This window comes from Podarcis tiliguerta (genome assembly GCF_965153285.1).
Source record: "Podarcis tiliguerta genome assembly, chromosome: 4".
Classification (NCBI taxonomy): domain Eukaryota; kingdom Metazoa; phylum Chordata; class Lepidosauria; order Squamata; family Lacertidae; genus Podarcis; species Podarcis tiliguerta.
Window position 1 is genome coordinate 89,572,942 of NC_139537.1, and position 22,819 is coordinate 89,595,760.

At 45.8% G+C, this 22,819-nt stretch overlaps 1 protein-coding gene across 2 annotated transcripts in view; it reads left to right on the forward strand.

Moving 5' to 3' along the window:
* The first annotated feature begins 5,303 nt into the window (after positions 1 to 5,303).
* GPC6 (glypican 6) overlaps positions 5,304 to 22,819 on the forward strand; it is a 766,899-nt gene continuing 749,383 nt past the window's right edge. Inside the window, exon 1 of one of the 2 annotated variants that reach the window (XM_083437893.1) lies at positions 5,304 to 6,235. In XM_083437893.1, coding sequence (XP_083294019.1) covers positions 6,073 to 6,235 — 163 coding nt within the window. In that variant the 5' untranslated portion in view covers positions 5,304 to 6,072. The remainder of the gene's footprint in view (positions 6,236 to 22,819) is intronic. The other variant, XM_083437892.1, reaches the window with a different exon arrangement.

The following is a 22,819-nucleotide window of genomic DNA, read 5'->3' on the forward strand; positions in this document are numbered from 1 at the left end:
TAGGCAGAGCTGAGAAAACCCCAGTTGAAACCCTATCAAGCCACTGCAGGTCAGTTTGGACAACACCAAAGTGGAAGGATCCATGGTCTCATTTGGTACAAGGTGCCTTTCTGTGTTCCTATTTCAGTCACTGTGAGAAACTGCAGCAGCCTCATATAGAATCCTCAGCAAGTAATTTCTATTTCAGTCCAAGTACAGAGTTCTTTCCATTTTCCAAAAAAAAAAAAAAGTGTCCCTCAAGAAGAAACCTAGCAAATGCTGTTCCTGATTGCTCATCCTACCCACACAGCTTTTGACATAACCTTTCTGTGTTTAATATGCGTCAGTCAATCTTCACAGATATGGCCACAGAAAATGTTTCAAGGCTCCAGATTTCTCACCCACCCCCTTCCTTTGGGGAAGAGCTGTAGCACAGTAGCAGAGGGACTGCTTTGCATGCAGGTTCAATCCCTGTAAGGTTGGAACAGACTGATCTGGAACCCTGCAGGGCTGCTGCCAGTCTGTGTAGACGAGAGTTTCCCAAACTTGGGTCTTCAGCTGTTTTTGGACAACAACTCCCATCACCCCTGACCACTGGTCCCTGTAGCTAGGGATGATGGGAGCTGTAGTCCCAAAACAACTATGCCCCTTTTCTGAGCTTCCTCCAAATAGGGGACAGCTTTTTATGAGCTCCCTCCTTTTTTTCTTTTTTTAACTATAGGCTCAACCTCTTTCCCATGGTCTCAGTAATGAACTTTTATGTGCACCAGACTGACTTTCTAATTACTCTGGTTGCCAGGGCATGGAATAGGTTTAGCAAACAGCCCAGTGTTGGCTCGGAGTACGGCCGTAATGTTGCCATTTACTCCTAAGAATCAAAGTAACATGCTATGTTGCATTAAGAAGGCTGCTGCAAGGAAGGCTAAGACTTCTCCATACAATAGTAGTCAGTCGTGGCCCAGTGGCCAATGAGGAAGGGGCTAAGTCTCTGTAAACAGTTCACCCTGAGGTGCATTGCCACCTGCTCCACAAGGCATTTGGAATGTGAAAGTTATGCTTCTCCACAACACTGTGAGTCATATTCACAGGGACATTGACAGCATCTTAAAGCAGGCAAAATGTCCCTCTGCTGATGTTCAGCAATACCTTTTCAGTAATTTCTTTTATTTCTTTCTTTTTTGGGCGGAAGGAGGCTGATATACTGGGTCTGCTGAATTTCATTTTTCTATACAGTGGTGCCTCAGGTTAAGTACTTAATTCGTTCCGGAGGTCTGTACTTAACCTGAAACTGTTCTTAACCTGAAGCACCACTTTCGCTAATGGGGCCTCCTGCTGCTGCCGCGCCGCTGGAGCCCAATTTCTGTTCTTATCCTGAAGCAAAGTTCTTAACCTGAAGCACAATTTCTGGGTTAGCGGAGTGTGTAATGTAACCTGAAGCCTATGTAACCTGAAGAGTATGTAACCCGAGGTACCACTGTACAAATATTAAAGCTGAACCCTGTTAGTGGGGTAGGAGAACAGAAAATAATGTCAATATATTTCATATCTGGCAACCAATGCTCCCCTTTGGTTTCAGATAGTACGTGGGTAGATGAGTCTAAAAACTTGGACACAAATTTCCATGGCCCTCTAGAGGCTATGGTGGCACATTTACCAGAATACTCTATTCTGACCAAACTAAGCCTCCTAGAGCACAATTTACATCAGGAGGTTTAGTCTAGGCAGAATTGAATATACATCTCCAGAGTTAATGCTAAATACCTTACTTCTGGTAAATGTGCCACCATAGACGCTAGACAGTTGTGAAAAATGGTGTCCCAGACTTTATAGACTTGTCTACCCATGTACTATCTGAAACCCAAGGGGCCCATTGGTTGCCAGATGTGAAATATATTGACATTATTTTCATCTCTCCTTCCTCACTATATCCTCTTTTTCACCTGGTCATCCTATCCAGTGCCAGATTTACGTATAAGCTAAACAAGCTATAGCTTAGGGCCCCACTCTCTTGAAAAAACAAAAATTGAAAAAATCAAACCTGGATGTACATTTCCAATATAAGATAAAAAACAAATAAAAGAAAGCCTATATACAGCAACAGTGTTTTGTGTTGCGTAGGCTCCTATGATGTAAGTAATGGGCCCCGCCTGCTAGCCTGCTCACTAAAATATTACTGGTTTGCTCATTTCTATATACAGTGGTACCCTGGTTCTCAAATTTAATCCATTCTTAATTACCATATAGCATATATTCAACAAAAGAGAACAGTGACAATTTGTTGTTGACAAAGGACAGCTGGACATATAAAGGGCCCCATTACCTTCCGTAGCTTTGGGCCTCATCAAACTCTTCCTTTAAATTCCTGGGAGCTTACCTTAGTGAAGGCCTCACTTGGAAAAACAATATAACTCAGGTGGTTAGGAAGGCCCAAAAGAGACTCCCATTTTCTCAGGGTATTGCGAAAGAACAATGTTAAGCAACAACTGATGACCTCCTTCTAGCGGTCCACAATAGAAAGTGTCCTCTCATATTGTATCACAGTGTGGTACGTTGGCTTGACAGCCACGAACAGAAAGTCTTTACAGAGGGTGGTGAACACAGCACATGATATCATGGGCTGTCCCCTGAGCCCGCTAGATGACATCGCAGGGGATCGTTGCCTTAGGAGAGCAAGAAAAATTCTCAGGGACGATTCACACCCCGGGCAGCACCTCTTTAATCTTCTACCCTTGGGCAGGAGATACAGAAGTATAATCAGTCGTACCAACAGGCTAAAAAACAGTTTCTATCCATGGGCTGTTAGGCTGCCGAACAGAAAATAATATAGTGTAACTGACTGGGATGATACTGCATAAGCCAAATCTGACTGTGTGAGGTGTGAGGTCATCTCTCTCATTACATTATCCCTAATTGGCTGGGGCAGAGAGGAGAAAACACGGCCCTTCCACACACAAAGGGTACGATTGATAGGTTTTTAGGGGCACTTAGACAGGTTTATCTTCCCAAAAGCATTTTCACTAGTGATAATTTTGCTCGGCTCTAATAGAAAGTCAAAGGACAGCATGCCAACAGCTTCTGACTTTGCTTGCATTTGTGGGAAAGTGCATGGCTACAATCTTGTAGATCAGGGGTGTCCAACTTCCAAGAGACTGTGATCTACTCCCACTATAAATAAACTGGCAGTGATCTACCCATTGGATTGGCCAGATCCAGGATCGACCAGGGACAGCACACGAGTGACCAGTAGATTGCGATCAACCTGTTGGACAGCCATGTTGTAGATGATATCCACTTAAAAGTGAAGTAAGTTTTTTTGCACTTGCCATCACGTTTTCACAACCAATAGATGCAGCTGTTTGGTCCCACCAGAGGTATTTGACTGCACATCTTTTCCTTTCCCCTTATCTCTGACATTAGAATTGCAAAGTGGTGTGGCAAAGCCTTTAGTCATACTGACCAAAAATAGCCAGCTGCAACTTTGTCCTCATCACAATTACAAGATGACTTGAGTCACCTGGAGTTTCACATCAGGCAATTCACATAGGAGAAAACTCATCATGACCACCATGTCACAGAAGATGAGATTTGGCACAGTTGCTGCATGGGGATTTAGCAATGAGTTCAATGAGGCTTAGCTTCAGGTACCTGTATATACCAGGGGACCCCAACTATTTTGGACCTTGGGGATACATTTGAGAATACAGAAAACTGCTGTCAGCATCGGAAAAGATCCATTTCACAGAAGAAAAACTGGCTGCAACCCCAGAGTTGGCCATGACCGGACCTAATGGTCAGGGGTCCTTTTACCCTTTACCTTTAATAGCAACTGTAATAATAAGGCTAATAATGGTGTTCAGTAATCTACCTTGCAGAATTGCTGTGATTATGGGAGGTCAGCCTAATATTTAATATGCTACAAATGGAGGCAAATGTATAAATCACTGCAACATGTAGTTCTTGGTGACTCAAGCAAGTGAGCCAAGCTACATGTTCTGCAGGATATGAGAAGGAGAGGGTAATATACCCCAATCGCATAGTCCTCCTTCAGGTACTGTAGATGGATTTGGTAAAACAGTCATCCATAGCCTCACATCTGGCAGTCAGTTATAAGATGTCAGGGGCAGACTTTGGTAGTCTTTGGTAGTAAGGCATCCTGTGCAGGAGAACTGCCCCAAAACTGGCAGTGAAGGTGATCAACTGACTGGAGTGGAGGGAATCCAGTTGTGCCTGCTCCTGTTCCTTTTTTTATGGAGCGGTATAACTCAGTGGTGGAGTAAATGCTTTGTATGCTGAAAGCAGTGGCGTAGCGTGGGGGGTGCAGGGGGGGCCGGCCGCACCGGGCGCAACATCTGGGGGCGCGCGCTTGCACTCGCAGCTCTCTGCCCCTACCTGGCTCACTCACTCTCTCTCACTGCAGTGCTGGCTGTGCGAATCCGATCCGAGCCGCCGGGTCGCCCCCCACTGTGTGTGGGGGGGTGCCAGGTGTGCGGTGCAGAGAGCGAGCGAGGGACTATCTGGGGGAGGGACAGCGCAGCGGGGGGCGCAAATTACTTGCCTTGCCCCGGGTGCTGACAACCCACACTACGCCACTGGCTGAAAGTCCAGGTTCAGTCCCTGGCATTTTCAGGTAGGGCTGGAATAGACCTCTGCAACACAATTCTGAGTTAGATGGAGCAAAGCTTTTGCTTAGTTTAAGAAAGCTTCTCAGAAGCTTTTCACTGTATGATGCCTGGCCAATGTCTGCACACCCAGGCATTGTTAAGGACGGAGAAGAAGGGACTGATGAAAAGCAAAGTTGGTCACCCTCCTTATCGCTGTCCCTGATGTCACCACATTTCCTAGGGCACTGCAAGGAAGGAGAGCCTGAGCTGCTGCAGACGTTGCTGCACTCCAGCTCTCCCCCCCCACTAACCATTGGTCATGCTGGTCAATGGGAACAAAATCAGCAGGACCACAGCCGCCACCCCCAAATCTGTGTATCACTGGAGATAAGCAGGGTACGATTCCCCTGCTCAATGTCAACATATCTCCTGCTGAGTGGGATGGGGGCCCCACTTACAAGGGTACCCTTGTTCTTAACTTGGGGAGGGGATGCTAAGGGACCCCCCATCCCTTCCGCGCGTGAGCCCCCCCCCCCCCCGTTTCCTAATGAATAAAGTGGGGGGTGCTCTGAGCGAAAACGTGCGTTGTGGGGATCCTCTCCTCTGGAGAGAGCGGGGTGTTCTTTTCACTTGGGAGCGGGCAGCGTTGGTCGGCTGCCGTGGGGGGGGGGGGACACGACTCGGAGTCCATCCCGGGTTTTCCTTCGCGCTCCTCCTCACCGGCAAGCCGCCGCTGCAATGTGGAGCACGTTCCTCGGCCGCTCGCCCGCCTGCCCCGCGTGCGCTCCTGCCGGCTCCCTGCTAGGCTGCCGCGGCCGCCTGTTCTGCCAGGAGGCGGTTGCTGCTGCTGCTGCTGTTCTGGGCAGGCTGCGCGGCGCAGCGGCTCTCCTTTCCTGGATGTCCGCCTCTCCGCAGCACCAGCAGCGCGGCGCGCAACAGCCAAGCCAAGCCACCCTCTCCAGGCTCTCCTCCTCCCCGTGCGTAAAGCCAAGCCAGCGGCTGCTTCGCCATCTCCAGCCTCCGCGCCGCACCTCCGGGCTTTCCGCGCTCCCGGGCGCCGAGGATCAGCGCGCCCCACCACCAGCGGCGTTGAGCCGGGCCGGACTTTAACGGGACCCGCCGAGGAAGGAAGAAGGGAGGAGGAGAAGGAGGCGGAGAGACGAGAGAAGGGGCGGGCGGCTGCCGCCTTGCCTCGCCTGCCTCGGGTGCGCCCTCCTCCTTCGCCTTCCCAGCCGGCTTCGCAAAGTTTGGCCGCGACGGGAGGGGGGCTCCCGGTTGTTCTTTCCCCCGCGGGGGTGCGCTCTATCGAGGCGCGCACGGCTGCGCAGGACTCGGGGCTCTGGTAGAAGGCTCTTCCGTGGGATTTATCTTTCCAAGTGGATTTGGCGAGGGGCTCTCTTTTTTGGGATTGGAGGGGGGAGGCGGGGGTGAAAGAAGAGGGGTCTCTCTTTTCTTTCTTTTTGGTCTGTTCTTACCCCCTTTTTTGGGCATCATGGTTCCTTGGATCGGGGCGCTGCTCGGGGCGCTGCTGGGGCTGCTGCTGTCGCTGCGCGCCGGAGCGGCGGACGCGAAAGCGCGGAGCTGCGGCGAGGTGAGGGAGGCGTACAAAGCCAAAGGATTCAGCCTGCTCAACATCCCCTATCAGGAGATCGCAGGTAAGCACCTGGGCAAGGGGAAATCTCGGCACTCGCGTAGCCACGGGGCTGCCTTCGTTCCTCCCCCCCCCCCTTCCCCAACCACCCCCGGTGAAACGCTCGCTTTGCCTGGATATCTCCCTCTCGCTCCCTCTCCCTTCTCCTTTCGCCTCCCAGGGAAAGAGAGCAGTGCCTTTTCCACTCTGCTGCTGCTTAGGCGATGAATTGCCTCATTGTGCAGTGAATAGAGAATCCGTTTTAGATTTCCAAAGAGACCAACGGGGGAAGAACGAGTTGGGGAAGGGGGGCGCGCGCAGAGAAGAGACGGAGATATTTGGCAAGATGTTCACTTTTTTCGCCTGGGGGGAGATGTGACAAGAACAGAGGGAAGGCTGCCCTCCCCCCTCTTTGCAAGTTCTAAGTTGCCTTCAAGGAATTGCATAGTGGAACGCAAGTTTCTAGTCCCTTTTAGATGGTGTAAGTGAGGCTGCCTGTTGCCTCTTTCATTAAAAGAGCGGGCACAGCAGTCAGCCACAAACTACAGAACCTGCACAGAGAAGGACCCCAACTTGTGTCTCTTATTTGTGTGTGCATGAGGGTGTGTGCCCCCTTTTATTTTGCACCTGGCCGGCTTTATTAAGGGGTCGTGACAGTTGTCCTTTGCCAGTAGGGTGTGCTCTGCCTCGCTCAAGAGTCTGCTTACCCCTCTCCAGTGGAGCACCTGTAAAAGCGTTGCTTCACCTAGAAAAAAAAAAAGGGAAATAAAACAACTGTAGACTTCAAACTATCTGGGGGAAATGAAAAGATTAGGGGTGTGAGTTACCATGAAGATCTCCTGAAGGTGCACCTTCAAAGCCAACTAACGTTCTGAGTTGCTAAGGATGATTAGTTATCCCTTCCCCTTAGCACAGTAATGGTATGTCAGGTTTTCTCTCAAGCCTATTCCTCTGCTCCTTGCTGTCCTCTTATCACTGCTGTATCTTCAGAACTCAGTGTGCAAAGAATGAATCGGTGATTAAGAAAAGAAAGGGGGAGGAAGGACCTGTGGTGGGTGTGAGCAAAGGACTGAAAGAAGAAGGAACAGCTGCTGCAGCCTACCTGAGTGAAACTTGCTGCTTGTCAGTTTCCAACACTGAATTAAACCATCTGCAGTTTCCAGGACTGAATTAAGTCGTCCGCATAGAGGATACCATAGACTCAAAGATGTCACGTTTCAATCTGATTGTTCCCTTCTTAGGCTTAAGTGATGCAATTAATATTGATAGTTGGCCATTTGCGGGGGTGCATTCATACATCTTCGGAGCAGCACAGCCAGCCGGTTCCTAAAACATGCCGATTAACCTCTGGGATTAAAGTGAATCTGGGGCCTGTGTGGTTGCCAACTAGGTTAGCTGTTTCGGTTTGAGGTGACCCTGGTAGAGTTGTCTGCCAGTGGGCCATTTTATTTCCCCATTGGCTTTCTGTGCATGTATTTCTGGGGCCAAGTTAGACGGGATGTTACCTGCTTGATTGCAATGAATATGCAGGTTTTTAAAAAGAGGAATTAAATAGCAACTGTAGGGGGCCTGAACAGTGTTAGGACCACACACACACACGTGTATGTGTGTGTGTGTGTAGCCTTCACTTCCAATGTAGGTAGCAGCATCTCAGAAGTGATGTATGATTTGGCAGGCCCACAGAAGGGGACAAAGGGCTAAACTCCCCCTTCTATTTACTGTAGTCTTGGCATTAAGATACTCAGGACTGCCCCAAGCCATGGACATTTTATTTTTTTTAATGAAATATGTCTCTCAATTACATCCATGTGATTAACGTTACATCTGGCTTGGCTCTAAAGCTCTGTTTTAACATTAGACGTCCATAACGAGATTTTACATTTGATACATTTATTGAAATGGGTGCATGGCTATGAATGGTGTTTGCCAGAAAAGTCACAAGTGCACACACCACTTATCTGCACTCCTTATTCATTTATTAGAAAATGGATAGTCATGTTCTTAGATTAGGGGTGATTCACGTGGCTCTTTCCAGCTTATGGAAGCTGCACTTTTGCCAAGTTCCACATTGTCCACAGCCCCAACTTTGTGAGCGACTGCAACTGTGTGCTGCTTTGCACTTCAGGGCTCAGTATGTGGTACTGGTTTCGACGCCGTTGGCTCGGGCTATGGCAAAGGGACTAAAAAATTGGCTAAGGTTAAATGAAAACCATAGCTTCCAAGAGCCAAAAGAGATGTGGGAAGATGCCCTGAGAAAGTCATCTGGTCCCCGGAATCTACTGATGGTTGTTGCCAGGGGAAACCCATCCCTTGAAATGGGTTGTTTTGAGTGTGGCAATGGGTGCAATCTGAGTCCCTTTGCTGTGCCAGCATTTTTCCTTGCTCCCCCCTACCTAATGTTCTGGCCAGTGCAAACTGTGAGCCTGCTGCTTCATCATTCTCTACCACTGCTAGGGTCACCCCTAATTTATTCTTGTCTCTTGATTATCATTACATTGTGGTTGCTTCCATATGCTGTTGGGCTAGGATGTCCATCATTGCTGGCCATTGGTAATGCAAGCTGGGGCTACTGGGTGTTCACGATCCCTGACCTACAGCCTTCCATGTGTTTAGGATGGAGCATGTGGTTATATACAGTGCTGGTCTTCTTAACAGGACATGGATCAGCTGTTGTCATATATAACTGAACAAGCCACCCAAACTAAGGTTACCAGTTTTCCCCAATGAATCCGAGGACACTTATTGTTTGCTATCTACATGTGAATGCTGAGAAAGCTGTATATCTGGGGATTGTCCCCTGGAAACAGGGACATCTGGTAACCTTCACCCAAACCACATCTAGCCATCACTTAGAGCACCATGGAAGTAATCAGAGGGCAAATGCAACCACATCACTCTTGGACTTTGCATCTCTTTCTAATCTGTCTTCTTTAAAGTGGAGGCAGATTTGTACCGCTTGTGGTCTGGGAACAGGCATAAACTAGAACAGTGTTTGTGTTGCATTGATGTTACCGATAGGACCATGGCTTTTTTCTGTGGGTACTCAAGGCTACACAGTACCATCACCCCCCACCCCACCCCACAAAATGCTTCAAGTGTGACACTTACTGTAGCAACTTCATGATGAGTACTGGCACATTAACAAAAACTGGGTAGGACCATGAATTTGGAGTACTTGCTTGCCCCTCCCCCCCCCAATACCCCAACAACGCAAACCAGAATGCCCTTTGCTTTAGCCAAATTGGGATTCTGAAAGCCAGGCAGGAAAGTGAGCAATAGAAGTGAAGTGTTGTGCTTCAAGTAATTTTCAAAGGCCTCACTGTGCCGTTTCTAAACTTCCCCTCAAGTTGCTAATCAATTACACAAGAGCTCTCTTCTGACTGAGACCAAAAGCCTCTGGGTTCTTCAGTCAAGTTTTTCCTGGACTGACTGTTATTTCATTTTAGGTCAGTGATGGATGGCTTCTGCTTTACTCTGGCTCCTCTCTCTCTCTCTCTCTCTCTCTCTCTCTCTCTTATAAAAAAGACCAGATATCACATTTTGAATAGTTTGGGTTCCTCTTACCATTTGCTCGCTGGAATGTTTTGATTTGCGCATCCTCCTTTCCATGTTTGTAGATAGCTCCCAAAGCAAAGCTTGAACGAGCTGCATTAATTAGCGTTCAAGTATTTGCAAAAGTAGCGGAAATAAGTGCTGGGGAACCTAATAATCAGCTTCTGGTTTAAATAACGACATCAATCACTGTTAAATCCAATATTAATCTTCAACTTTGTCTTAAGACTTCAACTCCATCTCCTCCCCTTTGATGTGTACGGAATACGAAATTGCAACCAGATCCAGGTGGATGCTTTTTTCCTCTTTTTTGACTAAGAGTCTCTTGACTTTTTAGTGCTGTTGGATGCAAAAGGTATAAAAGGGTAAATGGCCCCTGGACCGTTAAGTCCAGTCACAGGAGACTGTGGGGTGTGGGCTCATCTCACATCAGTAACAAGTTGATGCAATTTAATGGAGACGTTTGGCTTGGTTGTCAATATATTTGAGGGAGAGGTAGACTTTCCTTGGAGAGGGCTGCATTGTTATAAGGGAATGTAATTGGCAGTGTACTCTTTTGTGCGTAATGCTGAGTGCCTCAATTAAAGAAAAAGCTGGTTTGGGAAAGACATGCCGGCATTAAATGTTGTGATGTTTCTTTTGTCACTGTTATGAACAGACTGCCAACAACCTGAAGAGTTGGGTGTCTTGGTCTGTTTTTATTGTTGGCCCCCGTATGCAAAATATACGAACAGTTCAGTAGTTAGTTCGGTTTTTCTTTTTTTCTAAAAGAAATCTGCAGTTGTGCATCAGATTTCATAGTGTATTGATGAAGAGCTTGTCCATACTTTTGCTTATCCCCCACTCCTTGAAAAGCCCACTCTTTAGTGCTAAATTGGAGCAAACGGAGTGCTAAAGAGAGATTTTCCCCAGTGGGAAAGCAGTGGAGCAACGGGACATGCGGATGAGCCTTCAGATTCAATATCAACAAATAGAGACAGTGTGTCGTAGTGGTTAGTCAACCTGGGAGGTCATTGTTCCAATTCTCACTTGGCACTCAGTCACTCTCAGCCTAACCTGCACCACAGGGTTGTTGTGAGGAGCAGAGCTATATATACCACCATAAGCTCATTGGAGGAAAGGTGGAAGGCAAAGGCGAGAAATAAATAGTCCAGCTTTTATTACATTCATAATAATAATAATAATAATAATAATAATAATAATAATAATAACTAATTTATTATTTGTACCCCGCCCATCTGGCTGGGCTTCCCCAGCCACTCTGGGCGGCTTCCCAAAAAAATATTAAAATACTCTAATACATCAAACATTAAAAGCTTCCCTAAACAGGGCTGCCTTCAGATGTCTTCTAAAAGTCTGGTAGTTGTTGTTCTCTTTGACATCTGGTGGGTGCTACATTCTTACCTTTTTTAATAGAAAAAAGGCTGCATTTGGACTTTTTTTGGGTCTACTGTAAACATATTAGCTGATATGTTTGATAACAGGGTGTAAAAAGGAAATGTGAACAATACTGTGTTGGTCAAAATAAGTACATTAAGTATCCTTGGATCAAAATTCTAGGGATATCGTCAATTGACAGTGCAAGGCTGAAATAAGGATATTTAGATTCAGTCTGTACGGCAGCCTCAGAGTACCAATACATCTGAACTGAAGCACCAGTTCAGATGCTTCATAAACATTTTTATTAAGTCACTTTTGTATCAAACTGAATGTTTTGTTTAGAATGAAGACTTGCCTTCTTCTTAACTTTTTATATCCAGAAGCTCAAGTTATATATATTTTTATGTTGGATTATAAAACAATGCAGTGTTACTACTAGAGTTTGTAATGCTTTCTTCTTGTTCTCATGATCTTTTTCAGAAGCCACAGCAAACATGTGACTCCAAGCATAATACTCTGGCGTTCTTATTATACTTGTGCTAAATTGCTAAGTGTAACAATTTTTATGTGCCAGCTAGCAAATTTTGAAACAGAACACATACATCTAAATCTGTTTGGGGATTTGCATACATGGAGAATGTGCAGTGTTGCAAATTCCTTTTTAGAGCACTGGATGTAGAGGCAGAATTCCCATTATATGGGGGCCAGTGGCTGGTCTCGCACGAAACCCTGTGAAAAGAGCTTTCTTCTTCATCATCTTTTGGCCTGCGAGGCTGATGGATCAGAGATGGCTGAAAACTGCTTTTTAAAGGCTGCTGCTTGTGAGTAATGTTGGATGCAGTTCTTCAATGCATCAACAGCCCACAGAACAGAAATGAATCGAATAGTACCTATAATAATTGTACGGCATACATTGGGACCTCTTTGAAGGCTGTGAAGCCCATACACAGTTCTGCAACCAGATCTTTTACATCGTTTTAAGCAAATCTTCTACAGGAATTACTGAGTGGCCTGAAAACTGGAGCTACTCATGGGAGGGTATGATTTCATATGACAGTAAAAGGGCAAGAATATTGCAATTAGAAGCCAGTATGTTAGATCAAGGTGGAAGGAGGGGACAGATAATATTCCCAGGATAAAACACAGTGCATACAGGTTTATCGGGATCACTTTGCCTAAAAAGCGGGGGAAATGGGTACTTAAAAAGGTAAAGGTACCCCTGCCCGTACGGGCCTGTTGTGACCGACTCTGGGGTAGCGCGCCCATCTCGCTTAAGAGGCCGGGGGCCAGCACTGTCCGGAGACACTTCCGGGTCATGTGGCCAGCGTGACGAAGCTGCTCTAGCGAGCCAGCACCAGCACCAGCACAGCACACGGAAACGCCGTTTACCTTCCCGCTATAAAGCGGTACCTATTTATCTACTTGCACTTTGACATGCTTTTGAACTGCTAGGTGGGCAGGAGCTGGGACTGAAAGACGGGAGCTCACCCCGCCGCGGGGATTCGAACCGCTGACCATGCGATCGGCAAGTCCTAGACGCTGAGGTTTTACCCAAAGCGCCACCCGCGTCCCTTAATGGGTACTTAATAGGACATATATTTGCATGTGTTACACTATATGCTTATGAAATAATTGCTATAATGTAAATACAGTGCATATTCCCTTACTGGAGAAGACTGTGACCAGATGACATGTCTGCTTGCTTCTGTCCAAGTGTTGTTGATGGGTAAATTCAAGACCCCATCTCTTCCTTCTTAGGGTTCTTTACCAGTAGGTAAAGGATCCCTGGATGGTTAAGTCCAGTCAAATTCGACTTTGGGGTGCAGTGCTAATCTCTGCTTTCAGGCTGAGGGAGCTGGTGTTTGCCTACAAACAGCTTTACAGGTCATGTGGCCAGCATGACTAAACCGCTGCTGGTGCAACAGAACACCGTGACAGAAGCCAGAGCGCATGGAAATGGACTGGAGAGCCCTTGAAGTTGAGGACTGTCCTCTATAAAGCAAGCTACCCTAAACCAGAGACCTTCATACAACGTACGTGTTCTCCCATGGAGATACTCTCCTTTCCACATATGGTGGCATCTCCAGGGCTGGAAAGGTGCTTGCCTGAAGCCTGAATAGCTGGTGGCCATTAGCATAGACTCTGCTGAGCTATCTAGCTGAATGGTCTGAGTCATTTCAAGGCAGCATCCTATACTAAGTTTTGGTGGAACTTATTACTGGAATGTCAGAGGTTCCATTAAAACCATAGATGCCTATAAAGAAGACAATCCTTCAGATTATAATCAGCTTCGACTGTTACGGCAAATATGCTGGCCTTTTTTTTTTAATGCCTCCACTATAACATCTGGAAAGGAAGTTGTGTAGACAGGATACAAACAGCTCCAGCGGTAAAGTGTGGGTTGCCAGTGCCCGGGGCCATGTGGAGGGTGGTAGTTGGAGGGAGGAAAATGGGCAGAGTATGTATGTATATTCAACTGCCTAAGGGCATCCACATCACCCAGGAGATCACAGCCACAGAGATAAGAAAATAAGAGTTGTCCCCGTTGTCACTTCCTGGTTCACATGGAGAAGCCATTTTCCATTTCCTAACCATTTTGCATCCGGGGCAACCTTCCCTGTGGCCCCACACTCGCTATGCAATTGCACAGCTTTTTCCCACATTGAGAGCTTTGGCCTTACCAACATCTTTCTTTTGTGAAGAAACTTAACTTCGAGCATTTTCTTTAAATACACAGTTGTACTCAGAAGCAGTTAAGTGGAATGTCAAGCATTTCAGTTCACCTTGGTCTTGTAGAATGAATTCCTCAAACCTGCATTAAATAGTAAAAAGAAGCAACTGACTAGTATTTATTTCAGTGCTCCACATTCTGACTGAAGGGCTCATTGTGACTTACAAATTCATCTGTCATTGTCTTGTCCTTGCAATAAGAGAGTGAGAATGTGAGAAACAGAGGTTGCATATGCCCCATACATTTAAAGCACATGCTCCCCCAAAGAATCATGAGAACTGCAGTTTACTCCCTCCAGAGCTACAGTTCCCAGGCCCCATAACATACTACAGTTCCCTTGATTCTTTGGGGAAAGCAATGTGCTTTAAATGTATGCTGTTTATTCAGCCAGAGAATTGTCTATGGGCATCACTGAACTTCATCTTGTAATTACTGTAAATTCGTTTCCTGTAAAAAGGGGAAAAAACGTTTTCATAGAAAGCTTTAAATTTGTAAGTTGAAATTGAGTTCCTCAAAGAGAGAGTTTAAATGGAAACAGTACTTATGTTGTTATAAAGTTAGTCCTATTTCAATTTTAAATGGGAACCTTACAGGTGGGATGCAGGTGGCGCTGTGGTCTAAAACACTGAGCCTCTTGGGCTTGTGGTTCGAATCCCTGTGACAGAGTGAACTCCCATTGCTCCGTCCCAGCTCCTGCCAACCTAGCAGTTTGAAAGCATACCAGTTCAAGTAGATAAATAGGTGCTGCTCTGGCAAGAAGGTAAATCATATTTCCATGTGCTCTGGTTTCCGTCACAGTGTTCTGTTGTGCCAGAAGTGGTTTAGTCTTGCTGGCCACATGACCAGGAAAGCTGTCTGTGGAGAAATGCCAGCTCCTTCGGCCTGAGAGCGAGATGAGTGCTGGTGGACTTAACCATCCAGGCGTCCTTTATCTTTCTTAGATTCATACACAAGCTAGCCACCCTTTCCTTAGCAGTGACAGCCCCAATCAGTGATGCTTTTTTCAGTGTATTGTATTGCAGCTATATATTTTTCCCCATCTAATGCAAAGGGAAGGTTTGTGAAAGCTGCAGGTATTCTGTGCATTAGCTAAGTGCTAATGTACTAAAACCCATTTCTTCAGCTGCTTTGCTCCTTTTTTCTTCCCAGGGTACCTTGTAGCGTTCCAGAGACTTGGTGATGTTCAAACACCACAGAGGTCAAGCAGTGTGTTAAAAGCTCGGGTCACTCTTTTTATCTGTCTGCAATAAAGAATATATTAATTTCATTTATATTACCACTTGGCTCTCATAAAAGGTCAGTTTCGGTTGAATGTCCAATTACTTGCAAATGGCAAGTCTTATAACAAGTGATCAACAATAAAAGCTTTTTCTGGGCAATTTGTTTTTAAAATTACTACCTGCTGTTCTCTTGAATGACTCCGTGGACCCAGGAGGATCAGTAGTTGCTTGACTTGGGGTGGTGTGTGTGTGTGTAACACAGGGCAGAACATGATGCATGCTAATATTGCTTTCTGCTTAGCAAATGAAGGATTCATGTAATTACATTAAGGCTTTCGGTTGAAATGTTAAGCAGAATTGTGTTAAAGGATCAGAGTTCATATTTCCACAGCATAGTGAAATTATATTTTCATTCAAATATTAGACTTCATGAGTTCCACCATTTTAATCATTAGGGGTGATCCTATAAGACCTTGTCTTGGAACAAGGACCCAAAAGCTGTAGGCTGCAATCCTTTGGATGTCTACTCATAAGGAAGTCCCAGTGGGAGCAGGGGGGATTGGGAAAGAGAGTTTTTATGTGAGCAGAGGCCCCATGGATCATTGTAATGGATTGCTTTGAAGTTATTTCTGCAGCAGGTAGAGTCATTTTTAGCCCCCAAATTCCCCTTAGACCCGTCCCGTATAATGCCTGACTTGTCATTTATTTTGCCTGACCAAAGGTGGCAACCCTTCTGTGGCTCTTTGAGCCAGCTGATGTTTCTGAGGCCCTTTTGAAGGCAGCCCCACTGAGAACACATTACAGTAATCCAAATGGGATTAATTAATTAAGGTGTGTGTCACTGTGTCCAAATTGGACATCTCAAGGAACGATGAGGGCTATGTCACCAAGTAGTATCATTCTGAGGGAGGGTGGGGTGGGATGTCAGCCTGGAGTTACCTAATTGGCAAAATGTCTCATTTTTTATTGTTATTGTTTGTTTATTAAATTTGTATCCCACCCTTCTCCCAAAAGAGCCCAGGCAGGCAGCTTAGCCATTTTGGTTCTGGTGACCACTATTGTGCGTGGTAATTCTCAGCTAGATTTCTGCAGTTTCATAGCTTAGAAAAACTTGGAGCAGAGTTTCTACTCACTTCATATAAATCGCTGTTCATCAGATGGCCACGGTGGCTGTTATCTAGCTAAAAGAGCCGCTTCTAATGGAATCTGATGCCTGCATTCACTTGGTTCAGAGGAGAAACCTTTACTGTCTGTTTGACATTAAAATATCAAAGCATCTGGCTAGGTGAAGTATTTTAAGAAATGGACCAGTGAGCATGCAAAGAAGATAACAGTTATCATTTGTGCACCCACATCTCTTTCACAAGGCTGTTGCTATAAGGATGTCTGCTGCAAAGGATCAAACTATTGAACTTCAGAGAAGTGGGGAAGGAGGGACTGAGAAAATTTATCTTTCATTTTAAGCTTTGCAACCTAGTCTGTATCATGTGGGGCCAGCGCATATGTCCCTTTCAAGTGCTTCTCGCAATGTTCCTTGGTAAATAATACCATTTTTAAAGCTAGAAATTGGTGAAAGAGTTGCCAGTGAGCTTCCTTGGCATAATTCCCTGATCTCTACATTACTGATATATGTTAATGAAACACTGATCTGGATATGCTCAAAGGCAGTGGTTATCAAAGGGTGTGACAGGAGACGATGGCAAGTGTTGTGGGAAGATTCAAGGACAATCAAAGAAACATTTAAACTTTTCAGTATAGTGTAATATCAAAATAATTCTTTTTGGATAAGGTAAAAGGGTGAAAGACCCCTGGACCAGTTGTTGCTGGACTAAAAACCCAGTCAGCCCCAACCAGCATGGCCAGTGGTCTGGGATGATGGGAGATGTAAAAAGTAAAGGATCCCTGGATGGTTAAGCCCAGTCAAAGCGGCTATGGGGTTGTGGCGCTCATCTCGCTTTCAGTCAAAGGGAGCCAGAGTTTGTCCACAGACTGCTTTCCGAGTCGTGTAGCCAGTATGACTAAACTGCTTCTGGTGCAACAGAACACCGTGATGGAAACCAGAGTGCATGGAAATGCCATTTACCTTCCTGCCACAGCGATACCTATTTATCTACTTGCACTGGCATGCTTTTGAACTGCTAGGTTGGCAGGAGCTGGGACAGAGCTACGGGAGCTCACCCCCTTGCACAGATTCGAACCGCCGACCTTCTGATCGGCAAGCCCAAGAAGCTCAGTGGTTTAGACCACAGCGCCACCCACGTCACGACAGTTCTTTTTGGATACGCATCCAGAGGCAGTAGCTACACGCCTCTTCAAGAAAATTGGCTGTTCTTCTACACTTCTCCACGAAATATGACAAATTCTGACAAATATGAAAGATCAGAAAAGAGAAAGGCTTCTTTTTGTGTTGATGTACGGATGAGAGTTGATTTATCTCAAGTTAGACATGATATACATGAGATTAGCTGCCAAAAGGAAGCTCACACCTCATTCAGTTTGTACTTGAAGTACATATCTAAGAGGTTTGTTCATAGTTATATTTTGGGAATGATTTGTGTTCTTGTGTAGCTGCTTTGTTTTAATATTACTGATAAGTGTTAGAAAGTAGCCAGGCGTCAATCAACCAGGCTCCTGTCCATCAACCACTGGTGATCAAGTGAAGATGCCTGGGTGTCAGGCTGGCGTCTGACATCACCATCTGGAGGCGCATGCCTGGGTATCCTTGGATCTTGACCGTTTTCACACATCCTGTAGATTTCTGTCTGTTACCTTTTATCTGCACAATCAAAACAAATTTCATGAACCAAAAAGTCGCATTGGAAAATATGACTTTAGAGTCTTTTGGCCCCCAAATGGCAGCTAGATATTTTGTTTTAGTGACTGTAACCCTGGTTTAAGGAGCCATTTGGCACCTAGCCTATATATCTGAGTTTCTACCGCTGCTTTCTGGATGTCCCATGATCATATTATAAAATAGTTGTGTTCTATGTTATAAACCAAGCACTGCTAGGAATTGTTTCTTTTTTGTTTTCCAACGTCTTTCTCATCACTAAGCAGCTCAGTGGCACAAGCAAATTTTTGTTCTGTGCTGCTCTAAAGGCTTGTTCAGATGACCTGTTGATGGAGCGTTCCTCCTATTTACCTTGGACACAGCTTACGCATAAGTTAGACCATGTCTAACATTCGTTCTGAATTGTTTGTATGTGACGGCACCAAAAAAGGGTAAAGGTAAAGGACCCCTGACAGTTAAGTCCAGTCGTGGATGACTCTGGGGTTGCGGCGCTCATCTCGCTTTACTGCCCGAGGGAGCCGGTGTTTGTCTGCAGACAGTTTTTCCAGGTCTTGTGGCCAGCATGACTAAGCCACTTCTGGCAAACCAGAGCAGCGCATGGAAATGCTGTTTACCTTTCTGCCGGAGCAGTACCTATTTATCTACTAGCACTCTGACATGTTTTTGAACTGCTAGGTTGGCAGGAGCAGGGTCCGAGTAATGGGCGCTCACCCTGTTGCGGGGATTCGAGCTGCCAACCTTCCGATCGGCAAGCCCTAGACTCAGTGGTTTAGACCACAGCGCCACCATTGACTAATCATCATAGATGCAAGAAAAAGGATGTGTGGAGGGGCCTGAGCTACAAGTGACTGCAGTTTTATAACTATTTGCAAAACAAATCCTACTGTCTCTGGCAGTGAACATAGCTAGTGTGGCTAGATAGCCTTATTCTCCATGAATTTGTCTAATTTTCTCTTAAAGCCATCCAAGTTAGTGGCCATCGCTGCCTCTTGCGGTTGCAAAATCCATAGTTTAACTATGTTCTCTGTGAATTTAATGCACCATATATCCTCCAGATTTGACGCAGCATATATCCTCCAGATTGGTTACGCAAAGATGAAACGTAGGGGGGCACATAGAAGTAAATTCAGGTGCTGGCAGCACACAGATTCTCACAAGCATAACAGGAATCCCACTTTCTCCTGCACCATCCCCAAATCTACTCTGGAGGGCTGGTGAAAACTCCAGAACAGATTTTGGGAGTGTGCAGGTAGGAGGGAGGGGAAGAAGGTTCTGTTGACATGACCTTGGCTTTAGTGCTATGTTGAACCCCATCCTAGGACCACAGCACTGAAATCAGCTAATTGTACCAAGGCCTGATGTTGTCATCCTAGAGTTAAGGAGGAAATGGAGGCGTAGCTCAGTGGTAGAGCGAATCCAGAAGATCTTCGTTTTAATTGATTCTGCAATTAAATATCTCCAGTGGAAAGGATTGTGGAGTGCATAGGTGGAAACTCCATAGGGCTGAAGTGTCTTAAGCCCCCCCTCAAGTCTGGTTAGGTGGGGCTGAGCCCCACCCCCAATCTTGAGGGTCCAGGCCTTATAGCAGTGGGCCTTGCAGTGGCAATGGCAGGCCTTGCCGGGCCTCGAAGTGCGCAGCATGGCATGTGTTGCGCGCTTGATGGCATGCACATGTGACGCTCCTCTGATGTTGGGCAGAACTTGGTGCCTTTGTTGGAGTGTGGACACACTGAGGTCCTGGAGGGCAGCTGCCCATCAAGTAGGTGCTGAGTACAAGACAGCTTCATCAATTGATAAGGTGGACTGGTGACAGGCACTAGAGAACTAGAATGTCCAGCACAGTGACAATGCAGCTACAATTTTATGTGGCTCTCATAATGCACAGACACTCATGGGTCAAAGCTGGCTTGGTTGGAATCTTTGTTGTCTCTGTCAGGATTAAAGTAAGCACTTATCCCAGTGGGCACAATCTGAGGTAGTTAATGTTCTACATTTGCTTCCTAAACCCTTTCTTTGTTGCTCTTTGTGGGGAGTGGGGGGGGGGGCAATAAACATTAAACGGCCAATAAAAATTAATTAAAATAACATTCTTTCCAGTTATGCTTAATCTGACTGTGAAAGCAATGTCTTCCTACTGCTAAACTAGTGAATCATCAGGAACAGCATTCACTAACTGTTATCTCCGTTCCTGCTGTGGTCATCTATGATTTTTATCCTGGAAGAGAGAGAGGGGTGGTTTTTTTAGGGGGGGGGGGGTATTCCTCTTGTTCCTAAGGCATAGCAGACAATTGTCAGCAAGATCACCGGCGCAATAATGTACAATTTACTTTCACTAACACGACCTTTTACTTCGAGCAATATAAAACAATGCTTTATTGCCTTTAAGGATATTTGAATACTGTTATTTGGAAGAAAGGGCATTCTAGGCAATTACCGTAATCCTGAACACAAAAAGAGGCAAATAAAACCAAGCATTTAGCTGATTCCAACCCCCCCACTTGGCATCGCTTCCTGCTGCTTACACCGTGCATAGTTGTAATTCAGACTTTACAGAGCCAAGTCTCCTGCGAGGCTCCCCAGGAAAGTTATTAATAGTACCTGAACTGTTATTTGTTTCACAAAGCCTTTGGGGAGCGTTCTTTGTAAAACGGCTTGTAGATCCTGCTAGTGCCCAGAAGGAGGCTCTACTGCGTCAGTTGGTCCTAAAGGGAAGAGAACCTGGAGCCGGTTTTTACCCTCCTTATTGTGTAATTGATTTTCAAGGCTCGTGACAGAAGCTGTTTGCAGTCCAGGCAATGGACGTGGCTGGGGCTCCCATGCCAAACACAAACAGCAAATTGCTGCGCCTGTTTTTTCAAAGCACTGCAAGGTCTGTTACCTGAAGATTCTAATAGCCTTTTAAGGGGGTTTCCAATTGAGCTGCAGATTCAAAGGAGATGAGGATTGCTGGTGGATGGGAATGTCTCTCCCGCCCTCCTTTCTACAAAAGAAAAGAAATGTCTTTGTCTACATTGTTAATACAGTGGGTCCCTTGGTTTTCAAACTTAATCTATGATGCTGTCACTAGCTTTCTCCCACGTTCTGCATTTATGCAGTGAGTCAGAATTGGACTCAGGGTCCATATATATCTGCTTCAGAGAGGAGAATGGCTCAGTCAACGTTCCTGGTTCTCCAATTCAAGTACTCTGAGCCTGTTAAGTAATATAGGTAAAGGTAAAGGGACCCCTGACCATTAGGTCCAGTTGCGGACGACTCCAGGGTTGCGACGCTCATCTCGCTTTATTGGCCGAGGGAGCCAGCATACAGCTTCCGGGTCATGGGGCCAGCATGACTAAGCCGCTTCTGGTGAACCAGAGCAGTGCATGGAAACGCCGTTTACCTTCCCACCAGAGCGGTACCTATTTATCTACTTGCACTTTTTGGTGTGCTTTCGAACTGCTAGGTTGGCAGGAGCAGGGACCGAGCAACGGGAGCTCACCCTGTCACGGGGATTCGAACCGCACCACCCATATCCGTTAAGTAATATAGACCAGGAGCTAATCCAACAATAGAGGATGATTTGATTCTTTTTTTAGATAAATTTTTGTTAGTTTTCGATTACATTCCAATAATAGCCTCATTATAATAATGCCAATTTGTGATACAATTATGAAAACCAATTGTTCAAATACCAAATTATATAATTTAATTAAAGTGTTCCCCCCCTGCCGCGTGCTAGATTTGATGGCTTTCTGATGTTCTTTATTTCTGCGTTCCAAAATCAACCAACAGCTAAAGGAAGCATCCTAAGCATAGATACAGTGGTACCTCGGGTTACATACGTTTCAGGTTACAGACGCTTCAGGTTACAGACTCCACTAACCCAGAAATAGTACCTCAGGTTAAGAACTTTGCTTCAGGATGAGAACAGAAATCGTGCGGCGGCAGCGTGAGGCCCCATTAACTAAAGTGGTGCTTCAGGTTAACAACAGTGTCAGGTTAACAAATTAAATTCTTAACCCGAGGAACCACTATATATGGATGGCTTGCTTGGGAGGTAAAAGCGGATGCAAGGCCTGGAGGGAGGGATGCTAAAATGGAAACCAGGCAGTTAGTGATGGAGATGAGGAATACTTCCCATGGGCAAATGACGGCAGCTGTGGAACATCTGAAGTTGCTTCATACTGAGTAAGACTATTGGTCTGTCTGGTTCAATTTTGCCTACACTGATTGGCAGCTGCTCTCTGTTTGGCGATGCCAGGGATTGAACTCAGTACCTACTGCATGTAAGTCAGATCCTCTAAAACTGAGCTGCGGCCATTTCCCAATGGAAGGAAAGCCAAGGCACATGGAAGCAAAGGAGCTGAGCTCTAGAGAGAAAGGGGAGAGAAAGGGGTCAGGAGGGTCATAAGGAGCAGAAGAAGAGAGGCTCTCATACCCTCCAGTATTTCTCTGATGAAAATAGGGATGTCCTATTCAATAACTGCTGCTGCTACTACTACTACTACTATTTATACCCTCCCACCGGGGCAGCTTCCAACATATATAAAAGCATAATAAAACATTAAACATTTAAAAACTTCCCTATACAGGGCTTCTTTCAGACGACTCAGGGGTTGGATAACTCTGTATCCTCCATCATTTCTCCAATAAAATAGGGATGTCCTAAAGGAAAAGCATGACATTCTAGGATCATATCAGAAACTGGGAAGGCTTCTGTGAGTCTGAGACTTTCCCTGGAAAACAGGGATGCTTCAAGGGTCTTTGCCCTCTGCTTTTAGTTTTTGGAGGGATAAAGAACGGACGTTAGATTTCGCATTTTGATTTAAAACAACCTGCTAGAATGTTGAACCCCAGCTCTCTAGAGGGGTGTGCAAATTTTCTGGGTTTGTGCTCTCCATTTTAAGTCCCAGTGGTGCTGTATTCCCCACAGACGTGCCCTTCTTTCAGAGCTGA